This window comes from Castanea sativa, chromosome 5 (genome assembly GCF_040712315.1).
Source record: "Castanea sativa cultivar Marrone di Chiusa Pesio chromosome 5, ASM4071231v1".
In the NCBI taxonomy this organism is placed as follows: Eukaryota; Viridiplantae; Streptophyta; class Magnoliopsida; order Fagales; family Fagaceae; genus Castanea; species Castanea sativa.
The window spans coordinates 7540420-7556843 of NC_134017.1; the positions used below are offsets into that span (position 1 = coordinate 7540420).

The window sequence follows — 16424 nt, forward strand, 5'->3', positions numbered from 1 at the left end:
ATGAATAAATTAGTGATAATATAGGCTTTAAGCAAAACCCCCAAAGATCAATGCTCACCACACACAAGTGATGAGATGTTGCATTAGGTTCATTTGACATCCATCTTTCAAGTAACCGCGTAGCTATTATTCATCAATGTCAGAATCATCTAGAATCTGGCTCTCTTTTTTTGAATTGTTGACCATTGATCCATTATGCAATATTTTCCACTATTAGGGGTGGCTCTACTTATTAATCAAGGTGGTGACCACATCTCATTTTTCTAAGTGTTGATAGTTATACCATGTAAATGCAGATATTTCCTTTACCACTTGAGTTGCTAAAGGGACAATAAGAAATTCCTACAAGTTATAAGTTGCCGTGTTGAAAACTTAGGGATGAATGATCTAGACATGAAGACCCATTGCAAGCTACTTTTGATTGTCTCATTCCATGAGGGTATTCAAATATAGATTTGAAGGAAATACATTGTAATGGATTTCCGTTGTCAATGAAGTTTTTTCCTTCTTGTGATGAGAAAGTAGCAAAGTAAGTAGTAGTTAAGAAACTTATAATGGATTTCTTTGTAGTCTGGCTTCTTCCTTTAGATACTTTACAACAAGAGACCTATTTGTAGTACATGAAAGTTGGTTATAAATTTTGGGGTCAAATGTCCATAATTTCTAGATCGATTATGATTGTCCTTGCCATTGATAATGATTATGATGGAACAATAAAAATTGTTTTTAGTTATATGATAAATTCATATTTTTCAAGTCCAAGTTGTAACTAATAGCAAATTATTAGTTGTCTATGATGACAGATTTTTAGTCATCATCTTGTCAATTGGATTATCAATAACTTTTTTATTACCTCATGTATTTATTAAAAATGTTACTAAAATCAAAATGTAGAAGGTTTAAGAAAGACAATAATTGGAAAAAAATATTTTATGATCTTAAATCCAATTCTAAATCCAAATCTAAATTTAGGTATCCAAATAATGGAAATTCAAATTATGAATTTCAAATCTTGAGTTTTATAAAAAGACCCAAACAAGGAATTTTACAATCAATGGATTTCAAATCAAGGCATTTTAAATCCATTGATTTAAAATCCAAATCCAAATGTTGCCATCCAAAGACAACCTTAAGTTTTTTTTTGCGAGAATTTCAAAAAAAAACTTAAAAAAATGGTGTGTGTTTGTGTGTGTGTGTGTGTGTACTAGATAGTTTTTTATAGATAATTTATCATCTTTTAAATTACAATAAGTATACACCAAAATACAACAACTAAATTACAAAAGAAAATTTTATAAGTTCCACTGAGACTTTTAAGGGGGGGGGGGGGGGGGGAAGCAAGTAGAGTAGTTATATAACATTTTTATTGTCATTTTGGTCTTGCAAATAAAGGTTTCAAGGTCATTTTGGTTATTTTTTGGTTTCAATGGCATCATGGTCATTTTTTAGGTTATAAGGGTATTTCTATCATTTTTTAGGTTTTAGGGGTATTTCGGTCGTTATTTAGTCATGGTATTTTGGTAATTTTCTAGGTTTTGAGAGTATTTTGGTCATTTTTAGGTTTTAAGTGCATTACAGTTATTTTTTTAGGTCCTAAGGGTATTTTAGTCACTTTTTACGTTACAAGTTCATTTTTGTCATTTTTTAGGTTTCAAGTTCATTTAAGTCATTTTTAGGTTTTAAGGGTATTTCGGTTATTTTTTAAGTTTTAAGGTCATTTTTAAGGTTCTATAAATATTTCGATCATTTTTTTAGGTTTCAGGTGTATTATGGTCATTATTTAAGTTTTAAGAGTATTTTAGTCACTTTTTAGCTTACAAAGTCATTTCAACCATTTTTTTTATGTTTCAGGGTCATTTAGGTTATTTTTTAGGTTCTAAAGATATTTTGGTCATTTTTTTGGTTTTAGGGTCATTTCGATCATTATTTAGGTTCTAAGTGTATTTCCATCATTTTTAAGTTTTAAGGGTATCCCAGTATTTTCTAAGAGTTTTAGGGATATTTTGGTCACATGTAATGTTGGTATTGCTCAATGTGACAATAGAACTGTCAAATGTGAGCAAAAAAAATAAGGGAACCATTGGATGTGATAAAAGTACGGTCACATGTGATATTGGTACTACCCAATGTAATGATGTAACTGTCAAATGTAAGAAAAAAAAAAGGGAACCATCAAATGTGATAAAAGTACAATCAAATGTGATGTTGGTCTTGCCTAATGTAAAAATGGACCATCCAATGTGAGTAAACAAATAAGGGAACCATTGAATGTGATAAAAGCACGGTCACATGTGATGTTGGTGCTGCCCAATGTGACAATGAAACTGTCAAATGTGAGAAAAAAAAAATAAGAAACCATCGAATGTGTCAAAAGTATGGTCGCATGTGATGTTGGTACTGTCCAATGTGACAATGGGACTACCAAATGTTAAAAAAATAAAATAAAATAATGGTGCCACAGATTTTGACAAAAGTATGATCAGATGTCATGTTGATACTGCCCAATGTGACGATGAAACTTTCAAATGTGAGAAAAAAATAAGAGTACCACTGAATATGACAAAAGTATGGTCAGATGTGGTATTGATACTGCCCAATGTGATGATGAAACTGCCAAATGTGAGAAAAAAATAAGGGAACCTTTGGATGTGATAAAAGTACGGTCACATGTGATGTTAATATTACCCAATGTAATGATGTAACTGTTAAATATAAGGGGAAAAAAGGGAACCATCAAATGTGATAAAAGTGCAGTCATATGTGATGTTAGTATTGCCTAATGTAAAAATGGAACCATTAAATGTGAGAAAAAAAATAAGGGAACTATCGAATGTGATAAAAGTACGGTCACATGTAATGTTGGTACTGTCCAATGTGACAATGGAACCGTCAAATGTGAGCAAAAATAAGGAACCATTGAATGTGTCAAAAGTAAGGTCGCATGTGATGTTGGTACCGTCCAATATGACAATGAAACTATTAAATGTAAAAAAAAATAAAATAAAATAATAGTGCCACAAATTGTGACAAAATTATGGTCAGATGTCATGTTGGTACTACCCAATGTGACGACGAAACTTTCAAATGTGAGAAAAAAATGAGAATATCACCGAATGTGACAAAAGCATGGTCAGACGTGATATTGATACTGCCCAATGTGATGATTAAACTATCAAATGTGGGAAAAAAAAAATGGTACCACCAAATGTGATAAAAGTACGGTCATAAGTGATGTTAGTACTGCCCAATGTGACAATAAAACTGTCAAATGTGAACAAAAAAATAGGGTACTACGAAATGTGACAAAAGTACAGTCAGATGTGATGTTGGTATTACCTAATATGACAATAGAATCATCAAATGTAAAAAAAAAAAAAAAAAAAAGAACCACCAAATGTGACAAAACAACAGTCACATATGATATTAGAACTACACAATGTAAGGATGAAATCGACAAATGTGAGAAAAAAATAGGGTACAACCAAATGTGACAAAAGGACAATCAGATCTGATGCTAGTACTGCCTAATATGACAATTAATGAAACCATCAAATGTGAGGGAAAAAAATAGAACTACCAAATGTGACAGAAAAACAATCACATGTAATGTTAAAATTGCATAATATGAGGATGAAACTGTCAAATGTGAGAAAAAAAATAAAAGAACCACCAAATGTGACAAAAATACCGTCACTTGTTATGTTAGTAGTGCACAATGTGAGGAGGAAACCATCAGATGTGAGAAAAAATAAAAAGAACCACCAATGTAACTAGAGTACTGTCACATGTGATGCTGGAAGCCTGGAATTACACAATATGAGGAAGGAACCATCAAATGTAAGAAAAAAAATAAGATAACCATCAAATGTAACAAAAGAATTGTCACATGTAATGTTGGAACTGCACAATGTGAGAATGAAACCGTCAAATATGATGCTTTGGTAACCTAGTATAACAGGTTGCTAACTAGTGAGTTCAGTACCCAAAAAAAAAAGGGTACCGTAGAATTACTCTAACCTCATAGATAAGAAAGGAAATAAAGGAAACAATCAAGGTAGTGACTAGTGAAACATACATAAATGTAGTTAGAAGATGAGCTAGATTTGTAATTAAACCAACTTATTTCAAATGTGGCACAAAGTTATTTATATATCCATAGAATTGGAACTTATTTTCTATAAGAGTACTATTCTCTAGCAATTATTCAAGACATCAATAATTTTCTTTTATCCTTTTTTATACAAAAGAGATTCTTTATAATAATTATTCTTTAGCAACTAACCTTTTTATTTTTTTGTCATTGAGATTCGATATTAAAAGAAATTTACATTCAAGAAAATGAGTTTTTTGAAAAGTTGAAAAAGTAACATTAAAGATACTACAAATTTTACTATATAATTTTTACAAACTAATGTATCACTAATTATAAAAAAAATAAATCAGTCATTCATTAATTATGGTTTTTAAATCCACCAATCATATTGATTTTTTTATCAATTTGTAAATATTTTATAATACAATTTATATTAGTTTCAGCATTTTTTTTAAGTTGAAAACTTGAAGATCTAAAACAGGGATATGAAAGATTATGTTGAAATTAGTGATTTTTTATTCAAAAAAAAAAATTATAAATTTCACCATTTAAATTTATTCATAGTTCAATTCAATCTTGTAACTTTTGATTTATTTATTTTAGATTCATAACTTTCCTTCCATCAAATTCCATGGCATTGTGCCTTTTAAGTATTCTAAAATGACGTTGTTTTAGAAATTCAAAATACCAAAATCACATTATTTTGGGATACTGAATGACAACCTCTTTAATAGAAGTAAACAAAATAAAAGTGTTATATGCATAATATTTTCGTAATACTTTTACAACAAATCATAGATGATACGTTGTTATTTGATCTAGTCTAAATTTAAAACTGAAATTACTTTTTTAATCCACCCATAACAATTAATAACAATCTACTATTTAAGATTTGTTGTGAAAATATTGTGAACGTAAAATTTTTCTAAATGAAATGGCTACATAAAAAAAATAAAACGAAAGGTATAGATACTTAATTAATCTAAGGCTATAAAACTGAATTAATTTTTGGGTAAAATATAGAAAGTCCAGTTTATAATTTAGCTTAAAAGTTGAAGGAAAAAAAAAACTGTCTGAACACATTGTTTAAGACTTTTGTGCGGTTATACATATATGACTTGTGTGTGTGTTTAGGAATTGTTAAAAACAAATTTTAATTTTTTTTCAGTGTTATCTTTTTTTATTAATAATATAAATTTTATATTTTTTAAAATAAATTAATTTTTAGCCTATTTTGTAATATATTTAACATAATTTTTTTTTTTTAAACTATGGGGTGGTTACATTCCCCTCCCTTGAGGTTTGAGGGAATGACACTCAACTCCAAACTTGAATGAAAAAACACCCCCCTCTCTTAAAATTTGGAAAAAAAAATTAACAACTCCCCCCTTTTATTTATATTAGTAATGAATATTTTAACCTTCTAGTATAAGAATCTCGTTACAAAAGTTTAACTATGGTTTATAAAAAAATTGATAAATTTAGAATAAAAATAAAAAATTTATCTAGTACCAAAATAATTGCAATAGCAAATATCTCCATAAGCTGTTGAAAAAGGAAAAATATAATAAACAATATTCTATACATTTTCCATTCTCTCCATGTATATGTTAAAATAATTAGTATTCTAAAAATAAAAATAAAAATAGTGGGTTAATCACACATTGAAAAATGAGTGAGTTAAAGAGGTTTAGAACTTGTGCTGTGTATCCAATAGCTAGACATTTTTGGGGTGTGTGAGTTTATATACTGCTTCACGGAACGAAGTGTTGCATGCACTTTTGGTTCTGACGAGTAGTATTAAGCAAAAAAAGAGTCTGAGCTTAGTCCCACACCGTGTGCGTGTGTGTGTGTGTGTTGGGGTGTGTGAGTTTATTTACTGCTCTGCAGAAGTAAGTGTTGCATGCACTTTTGGTTCTGACGTGTAGTATTAAGTAAAAAGAAAAAAAAAGAGTTAGATCATTTTGGATATACACAACTATTAGAGCATCCACATCAGATCCTCCATTTTACACACCCAATTTTACACTAAAAATCTACTTTTTCTATTTTACCCATCTAATTTTACAAAACCTCTACATCAGTTCATCTATCCTACACCCTTTTTAATTAAATAATTAATTTTCTTTAATATTTTATTCTTTTCCCCAACAACCTCTTAAATTACCGCGTTCTCTCTCTCTCCTAACTCATTTCTCACTTTCGCTCTCTCTCTCTAAACCCATCTCTCTCAGACTCTCCATCAACTCCCTCTCCCTCTCCCTCTCCATCAACTCCCTCTCCGATCACCATCCGCGAGTCCGATCGGCGAGCTCAGATCACCATCCGGAGCTCCGATCGCGATCTGCGAGCTTCGATCGGCGAGCTCCGATTGCGATCTGCGAGCTCCAATCGCGATCTGGGAGCTCCGATCGCGATCTGGGAGCTCCGATCGCGATCTGGGAGCTCCGATCGGCGATCTGCGAGCTCCGATCGCCATTCGCGAGCTCCGATCGCGATCTGGGAGCTCCGATCGGCGATCTGCGAGCTCCGATCGCAATCCGCGAGCCCCGATCGGCGATCTGCGAGCTCCGATCGCGATCCGCGAGCTCCGATCGCCGATCCACCAACTCCAATCGCGATCCGCCAGCACCGATCGCCGATCCGCCAGCTCCGATCCAGCGTCCGCGAGCTCCGATCCACGGCAAGACCCACGAGCTCCGACCAGTCAAGCACCGATCTACAAGTCAAGCACCGATCTGTGGTTGTTTGTGTATGTTTGTGTTTTTTTTTTTTTGAGCAAAGTATATCTCTGTATTCTGTGTTGAGAAAATGATGGAGTCTGTTAAGAACGGATCAGAGAGAGAAAAAAAGGAGCGAAGGAGAAATGATAAAATATTGTTTACCCGAGCTACAGTAACCGTGTAAATATACACGGTACTGTAGCTCGGGGATGATTTTACACTATTTTAGCTAGTTTTAGATACACTGATGTAGCTCAAAATGTGTAAAATTGAAAAAAATTTGCATTATACATAATTTTAGATACACTGATGTGGATGTTCTTAGTTTCTTTAATATATTCTCCCATCACTGGGTGTGTTTTAATATACACTTCAATTAAAAATTTAATACAATTACATCTTTTGATAAACTTCAAATATTTTAATACAAAATTAATACACTTCAAAATTCATATATATATATATATATATATATTTGATATAAAAGATAGAACATATTTAAAAATTTAATACGGATTAATTACTTTACCCGAAAATAAATAATAAAATAAAAACACCATCACCACCGCGAAAAAAATAAAATAAAATAAAATAAAACACTCTCATATAGCTCGTCACCAAAAACTACTCAAAAAGCATACGCTTTTGTAATCTGCAGCATATCTCTCTCTCTCTCTCTCTGTTCTGAATATTTCATCAATGGCTCGCGTAAGTCTCTCTCTCTCTCTCTCTCTATTTCTCTTACAATTGCACACAACGAAATGTTTATTCAACTTTCAAATTCCGAATCCACAAATTAATACAACTAGGACTATTGTTAATCTCTGTTTATTTGGTCGCTGAGAAAATTTTATGATTTCTATGCTTGTTCAGTACGATAGATCCGAAGAAATTAAGCAAATTCTAAATGCCCCTTTTTTGTGTTATTAGTTTTGGATCTAAATTTTCGTACAATTTGTAATTTTTTGGTTTAGGATCTGTGCAATGTGTGAATTTATTTACTTTTTAGTAATCAGAGGGTTCACATAATGGAAAAAGAGTGTGTATTTGATGATGTTGTTGAATGTTTGTTTATAAGGTGTTTGTTGTTAATACTGAACCAAGACTTCACTTTGGAGCTCAATGTAATGTTAATGTTTTGGGTTTGATGGGTGCTTTATTTGGATGCAAAAGGGTGTGATCTGTGTGGCATAGTGGTAGTAATTACATGGTGATGGTGGGGGGTGGGGGATCAGATTGGCTGTGTTATGCTTATTTGACTATGAAATTTTAGCCAGTTTTGGGGTTTTGCTCAATGTAGGATGTTGTGTCAGCTATTGGGAGAGTTTAGGATTGGTTTTGGAAATGCTGGGTGGTTGGTTGAGCTCTAAAATCTGTGATCTGTGTGATTAGTGGTAGTAATTACATGGTGGGGATCAGATTGGCTGTGTTAGGCTTATTTAACAATGAAACGTTATCCAGTTTGTGGTTTTGAACTTCTGATCAATGTAGGACTTTGGGGCAGTTGGTAGGAGACTTTGGAATTGGTTTTGGACATGATGGGGGTTGCTTTGACATCAAATTGTCTGATCTATGTTGAATAGTTGTAGTATTTAAATGATGAGAATCATATTGGCTTTGTTAGGTATATTCGACAATGTTTGTGATGTAAACTCAACTAAAGAGTTAAGCTTACGGGGCTATGAAATGTTAGCCATTTTGGGCTTTGATTAATTTAGGATTTCCTGGAGTTCTTATTAGATTTTAGGTTTGGTTTTGAAAATGATGGGCTGTTGATGTCCCAATGTGTGATCAATGTTCATTAGTAGTACTAATTAAATGGTGGTCCCAATGTGTGATCTATGTTCTATAGCAGTAGTTACTACATGGAGGAGGATCAGATTGGCAGAGTTAGGTGTATTTGACTATGTTACCTCAAACTCAACCAAGAGATCAATTTATGTGGCCATGAAATGCTAGCCATTTTAGGATTTGATTAATGTAGGATCTTGTGAGACTTGTTAGGAGGATTTGGGATTGGTTTTGGAAATGATGGGTGGTTGATTTAGGTCCTGACTGTGCAATCTATGCTGATTAGTTGTAGAGTATTGGAATGGCTAGAATCACATTGGCTGCCTTAGGTGCAGTAATGCACAAAGAACTGCATGCAGCAATATGCGAATCCCCAGCTTGGTACAGTTATAGAACCTCTAGAATTTGAGGGAATTATGGAGGGTGACTTGGTTGAGTGAGATTATATGGCGTAAGCAATAGCATTGGAGTGGTTACATGGCCAGTTGTGCAGAAATTGACATAAATCAATAGAATGATAATGTTGGAAACACAGCCAATGATACAGTAGTCTTAGTCACATATTTGTTCATGAAAGTGAACTGCTAGTGAGTTCTAGCTCAAATAGAACTCCCTCCTCCCACAAGAATGGATGGAGGGTGAGTCTGTGGGTTCAAAAGCCATTAGATGGGTAACTTATCAATGGAAAAAAGTTGTAAAGGTTCATCAGAGTGATCTTAAAGTATTGGTCATGCAGACTTGAGTCTTGGTCGTGCTAGTGACATGCAATAGATTTTTTTTCCTTTTTTTTTGGTTGAAAATTTAGATATGTCTATGGTTCAAACCTGTCCCCCCCACATATTGATGTAGCAAAAAAAAAAGATATGTTCTGCATTTTTTTTACTGTTACGTTTTAAACATGTCTTTTTTAGTGTAAAGGGACTTGTTACTCTATTAATCCAGTTTTTTTTTTTTTTTAAAAATAGGAATCATGCCCTACGGTGAAGAAAATTCTTCTTCTAGACTCTGAAGGGAAGCGTGTAGCAGTCAAGTATTACTCAGATGATTGGCCAACAAATAGTGCAAAGTTAGCTTTTGAAAAATCTGTTTTTACCAAGACTCTGAAGTCCAATGCTCGGGTTGAAGGTATGCTGTGATAACTCAAAATAGTACAGTTGTTCTAGTCCAAATATTATCAGCCAATTAATTATATATATGGGTATGCAAACTTTCTCATCTATTTTTTTGCCTTCTCAGCTAGTTGTTTGCTATTCAATTGCATTAAAAACTATTTTCTTCTGCTAAATTAGAATGCAGTTTTAATATTTAAACCAAATCAGAAAGCTTCCCCTCGATGCCTGCCATTCTGAGCTTTTATTTCTTTGACTAAAACATTTTACATATCAAAAAAAAAAAAAAAAAAATCAGAAAGCTTCCTCTCATGTATTTCAGAAATAATGGTGTGTTACATCTGTGGATAACTAGAACTTGTGTGCATGGCTTGCAATTCTATGCATATAAATTCATGCGCGCCATGCTATATTGATCGGGGAAAATGCCATACACTCCCTGAACTTTGAAGTAGTGGCCAAGACACCCCTTGAACTTTTTTATTGGCCAATTTACTCCATAAATTTTTCATGCCTGCCAAATCAGTATCTCCAATTAGTATGCTGTCAAAACTAACGGAATAGTCACATGAGACGCACCTGAGCTTTAAAAATACAAACTCAAACCCCTTAATTTAAAACTCAATGGATTAATGGAAAGAACAAAGAAAAGAAGCAAGGTCAGACTGGATAGAGGCTAGGTTGCACCGACACAGCATTTTTGGCAATGTGTTGGTGTCTGACATATGTCGGACACCGGAACCAGTATGATTCGCCGGACTCCGGTGTCCGTGCTTTTTTTTTTTTTTTTTTTTTTTTTTTTTTTTTTTTGCTTCTCTGACACAGCTCTGATGCGGCTCTGACACGTCAAACACGCCAGCAGTGAAAAAAGAAAATCACAGATTTTGACAAATGGACTTACCAATACCGTTGATTTCATGATATACCCTAAAACAAAAGTCTGAGAACCGAAACCCACATCTCAAGCTCTCACTTCTTAACCCACCCGCCTTCCCTCTAACCTCTGCCCGCTGTGCCGCTGCCCTCTGTCCCTCACCAGAGCTAGATCGGGCCGATTGGCGAGCTTCATAGACGTCGACGCCATCCCTGTCCCTTCCGATCTCTCTCTCTCTCTCGGCGTGGACAACTTAGGTCCGACTCTTTAAGCTTCTCTCTGTTTTTTCTTTTTTTTTTGTTCTTTCAGATATTTGTTTGGCCATTTGGTTGGGTGAATGGTACGGGTTACTTATTTAAATTATAACACGTTTTTTTTTTTAATCCCACTCTCACGGTCACTGTTTGAGAGTGGGATATAATATAATGTTGTTACATTATTTGCCATATAATATAATGTTGTTAGTTTTTACTGCTATAGTTTTATTTATTTATTAAAGTTAAATTACTTAAATATTGTAGGTGATTTACTTAAATATTGTAAGTTTAAAGCTTGGTTTCCTTTTATGTTTCTAGTTTGATGTTGAATGTAGCCTATTTAAACTTTTGGTTTGTACTCTAAACATTTTATGTGTATTGTTGTATTACTTTGGGTGTTAATTTACTTATTTGTAGTTCTTACATAATTTAAATTTTAGATATAAACGTATTTTATGTCTAAAAATATTAAAAAATATGCCTAAATATAAAATTTAATTAATTATTTAATTGCTGTGTCCATGCCGTGTCGTGTCCTGGTTTTTTAAAAATTGCCGTATCATCGTGTCCGTGTCCGTTTTGTGTCCGTGTCCGTGCATCATAGGATAGAGGATGGCTTCTCTAATATCTCTTCAAGGCTCAAGAAACTCCATTATCGCTTCCCACTTGAGACCTCAAATAGCACAACTTTCAGCTCAGCTCTCTCAACCCCACATCTTCCAAACCTCTATGCACCTATGCACTACCCAATACCCATGACTCAGAGGCCTATTGCCGCTACGGTAGTGGTGTCTCTCACTGCCAAAGCACCAACACTCAGTACAAATCCCACCCTGAACCTTTTTCAGTCACAAGAGTAACAGGAAGCAAAACCAGTCCAATGTGCAAAAGATGAACAGTAATTAGCTTAACAATGAAAATGAGAGTGACCCATTATGCAGTGACCCACCAAATGTTGATTTGATGGGTTTGTGTGAGGAGGCAAGGTTGAACAAGTTGTGGAGTGGTTTTGCCTGTGTGTTGAGTGGTTGCGTTCAGTGTGGCTGGAGGAGTTGATTTCCCGCTTGGGCTGACAGTTGGCCTGGGCGAAATTGTGGCCTATTTTCCTAGTTTTTTTGTTGTTGTTGTAATGTTTAGTTGCTGGTAGTTTGGTGTGGTTAAGGACGTATTTGTTTTTTGTTGTTGTTGTTGTAATAGTCAATGTGTAGTCCAGTGTGTTGTAGTTAGTGTCTGGTTACTCTGATTTAAGTGTGCTGTTGTAAGCGTGAACTCTGATTTATCTTGTATGTTTTGTTTCATCAATAAAATTTCCACTGTTATGCAAAAAAAAAAAAAAGATAAAAAAAATAAAAATTGTGTAGTATATGGGTCAAGGTGTTTGTGCTGATTATGGTGTTTTCTGTGTGTTGTTGGATTCGTGTGGGGATTCGAAGCCCCTTCAAGTTGGTAAGAGTGTCAATGGGTTCTTGAAATGTTCTCTATCTTTGCATCAATTCACCAAGTTTCAAATTTAGGGGTTGAGTTTGTTTTTTAAAGCTCATGTGTGTCTCACATGACTATTCCGTTAGAGCAACAACATTAGCTCGTGTAAAAAATTCCGTCTATTTTACACAAAAAAACCTCCTTTTAAAATTTTACACATTCATTTTTACAAATCACCCACATCAGTTCATCTATTCTACTACATCTATTAATTAAATAATCAACTTTATCAAATTTTTTATTATTTCTCTTTTAACTACCACTATACATACCGCGCTCCCTCATTCTCTCTCTACCCATTCTGAAATTGCTCTCTCTGTTTCTGTCTCTCTCTCTCTCTCTCTCTCTCTCTGTACCCATTTTCCAGATCACCCAGTCTCTGATCCGAGCTCCGACCAACGATCCACCACAGCTTCGAGCCACGAGCTCCGATCCGAGCTCCGACCAACGATCCACCACAGCTCCAAGCCACGAGCTCCGATCCACCATCCACAGCTCCGATCCGAGCTCCGATCCACCATCCACAGCTCCGGTCCGAGCTCCGACCCTCGATCCACCATCCACACTCTGATCCGAGCTCCGATCCACCATCCACAGCTCCGATCCGAGCTCCGACCCACGATCCACACTCCGATCCGAGCTTCGATCCACCATCCACAGCTCCGATCCACCATCCACGATCCACGAGCTCCGTGTTTGTGTATCTCTGTCTTTTTTTTTTTTTTTTTTTTGAGCAAGTGTATCTGTGTGGATGTGTTTGTGCGTGGGTGTATTTTTTTGCGTATGAGGAAAAAGAAGAAGAGCAGTTAACTGGGAGAAGAGAGAAAAAAACGAGCGAACTTGAAATTATTAAAAAATTGGATAAACGAGCTACAGTAACCGTGTAAATATACACGGTTACTGTAGCTCATGGATGGATTTCCACAGTTTTAAACATTTTTACACCCACTGATGTGGGTGTTTTTTTGCTCAAAATGTGTAAAATTGATAGTTTTTTCTGTTTTAGAAGTTTTTACATGAGCTGATGTGGATGTTCTTAGTCTTTTTAACAGTAGACTAATGGAGGTACTGATTTGGCAGGTATGTAAAGTTTATGGAGTAAATTAGCTAATAAAAAAGTTCAGGGGGTGTATGAGCATTTTTCTCATATTGATCCCTCTAATAAGTTCAGTTCTGGATTGATGTGATCTATACTTTTTCAAACAAAACACGTGTCGCTTTTTAAGCACAAGATTTTGTACTAGTGCCTTGAATTTCAATATTGACTGTAGAATTTGAAACCATAGCATCATACAATTAGTCAAGTTTGTGTGCTCTACAGACTACAGAGGACATAGCCATATGGTCAATCATGTATTATTTTTCTGAAACTGGGAAAATGGGTAATATGATTAATCTTTATACATAGATTTTCTCTTGAAACATTTGCAAGATGTCAGTCAATCACCTTCTTGTTAAATGACCTTGGCTAAATTACTGATCAGCAGTTTTCTATCCTTGAACATATTTTTATTTCCAAGGGCATTGGAGTGTATTGCTTGCACTACATTCTGTATAGTTGTGTAATAAAAAATGTTAGCCTTAGTGTATTTTTTTTTAATGGTAAAAGTTAGCGTTAGTGTATTTCTTGCATTATTTTCTCTATGCTATTTGTGTGCTAACAACAGTTAGCCAAAACCTTCAACCACCACTTTAAAAGTATAATAATACAGGTTTTGGTATTTTAGTTGATCTTCTTACTGGTGTCAAAAGGATTGGTAAAGCAATGATTACATATCTGCATATTTTAGCCCCATGGCTTGAAGCCACAAATGCATATTCTTGTGAACGTAAAGCTAAAGTGACAAGCATGTGCTTTAGTTCAAATTGCCATACTCTATCGCATCTTTCATTTATTCTAATTGACCTGGAAAATTTTTAGCTGGGACTCAACAAAAACACAAAATATTAGTATTGCCACAGGTGATAGGACCCTATAAAGGTTGATGAAGCCTTGTAAATATGGTACACCGCCTGAGACTTGAATTATTGATACATTGCTGTGTTACAGTCTGCAGCTGAGATAGCTATGTTTGAGAACAACATTGTTATCTACAAGTTCTTCCAGGACCTGCACTTCTTTGTGACTGGAGGTGATGATGAAAACGAACTCATCTTAGCTACAGTTCTTCAGGGATTCTTTGATGCAGTTGCCCTTCTCTTGAGGTATTGTTTGTCATAATTAACCTTTGTTTCTTGATTTTTGATAAAGAGATTTATTAGTTTGTGCTTCTGTTTTATGCGTTCTTCTATTTCACTTGCTGTTGGAACACTGTTGATAAAAGGGAGGCACTCGAAAACTTGGATCTCATTCTTTTATGTCTTGATGAGATTGTTGATGGAGGGTATGTAACATGCTTCTTAAATTCACAAACCCTGCATATTTGCACTCTATCAAATATTTCCATGTTCCTTTTTCCACGCTTCCAATAATGAATGTGGGATCAGTTTGATAGATCATAATGGATAAGAAGAACATAAAGGAAAAAGAATTTTGTTCTACTATGGAGAATTATCAATCTTCCTTCTCTATTGGAGGATTTTTTTTCTTTTCCCATGAAGCATCAGTAAGTGTTGTCTAGTTTACTGCAGTGCTTCTATGGTGAAGGAATGTATTATTTATTAAGAACATATATCTATTTTTTGAAGATAACATGTACCCTCTAAAAATTAAACAATTTTTATAATTATTTTTCATCTTTCTATCTCTACCAATATATCATTCTATTATTTTGGGTGTATTTGATTGATATTATTCTTTTATAAGGTGGTCTATATTCTTTGAAATTATATTACAATATGCTATTTTTTTTTTTACAACTAAACTTTCAAAGTTTCAAATAAACTATTCAAATTCTTCATTCTCATAAAGGGGATTATTATGATAATCAAAACTCATAACAAACTTATATTAAATATGTATAATTTATTTTCTAAATTTTATTGTGGATAATTTGTTCACTCTCAAAATTTAACAATTTCAAAAAGTAATTTTCATAACTCTATTTTGCAAACATATAATTTTATCACTTTTGATGTTTTTGATTGAAATGATTCATATTCTTCTAACTATTGTTATTATGCATTATATTTTCTTAATTTCTTTTGGTACAACTAAAATTTTTAAGTTTCAAATTTATTATTCAAATTCTCATTCTCTTAAGGAGATTATTATGATAATTAAAATTTTTCATATAATTACAATTGATACTACTCAAATAATTAATAGTAGTCTCAACTTAAATTTATATATTCTCATTCTTTAGTAAGTACACTAAATTGGATCGAAGTGAACTAAAATAGACTAAATGGACCGAAGTAGACTGAAATGGACAGAATGGACCAAATTAAACCGAATAGATTGAACTGGACTGATGTGGACCAAATGGACGAAATGGACCGAATGGGACCAAAATGGAATGAATGGATCAAATTGGGCTGAACTGATCAAAGTAAACCGAATTGGACCGGATATACCGAATTGGAAGTATTGGACTAAAGTAAACCAAAATGGACCGAATAGACTAAAGTGGACCGCAGTAGACAGAATTGGACCAAACAAAACTGAATGGACTGAAATGGACCAAAATAGGCCAAAGTGAACCAAATGGACTGAAGTAAACTGAATGGACCTAATTGGACCAAAGTAGACCGAACTTGATCGAATAGACCAAAGTGGATAGAATGTCAATCTGTAATTAACATAGTCAAGATTGTATTTTGATAAAAATTCAAATTCAAATTAAAAAAATGAGCGCTCTAGCTTGGGCATATTGGCTCGCTTTATGGACTAAACCTCACCAAAAAACTTATTTTTATATAAATGTTATATTTTTTTTATGAACCATGTTATTTTGATTTGGGTTGAAGAGTATGCACTTCTTTTGAAGTTGAAGGGTCAAGACACAATTATTAAATGGGTTAGGTTTGGATTGAGCTATTTAACTAAATACCCCTACTTTGACTCGACATGCTAACATGAATTAACACCCCATATGAAACAATAAAAGCATTAACATTCAAATTGGCTAAGTGTTTGTCATGTAAACGGACTAG

The 16424-nt window shown here is 33.9% G+C and overlaps 1 protein-coding gene across 1 annotated transcript; it reads left to right on the plus strand.

The window, feature by feature from the left end:
* The first annotated feature begins 7433 nt into the window (after nucleotides 1–7433).
* LOC142637192 (coatomer subunit zeta-2-like) lies at nucleotides 7434–14871 on the plus strand. Its single transcript, XM_075811479.1, has 4 exons — nucleotides 7434–7524; nucleotides 9573–9732; nucleotides 14387–14534; nucleotides 14654–14871. Exons 1-4 carry the CDS (start codon nucleotides 7516–7518, stop codon nucleotides 14799–14801), a joined length of 465 nt encoding a protein of 154 aa, XP_075667594.1. The 5' UTR covers nucleotides 7434–7515; the 3' UTR covers nucleotides 14802–14871.
* The last annotated feature ends 1553 nt before the right edge of the window (nucleotides 14872–16424 follow it).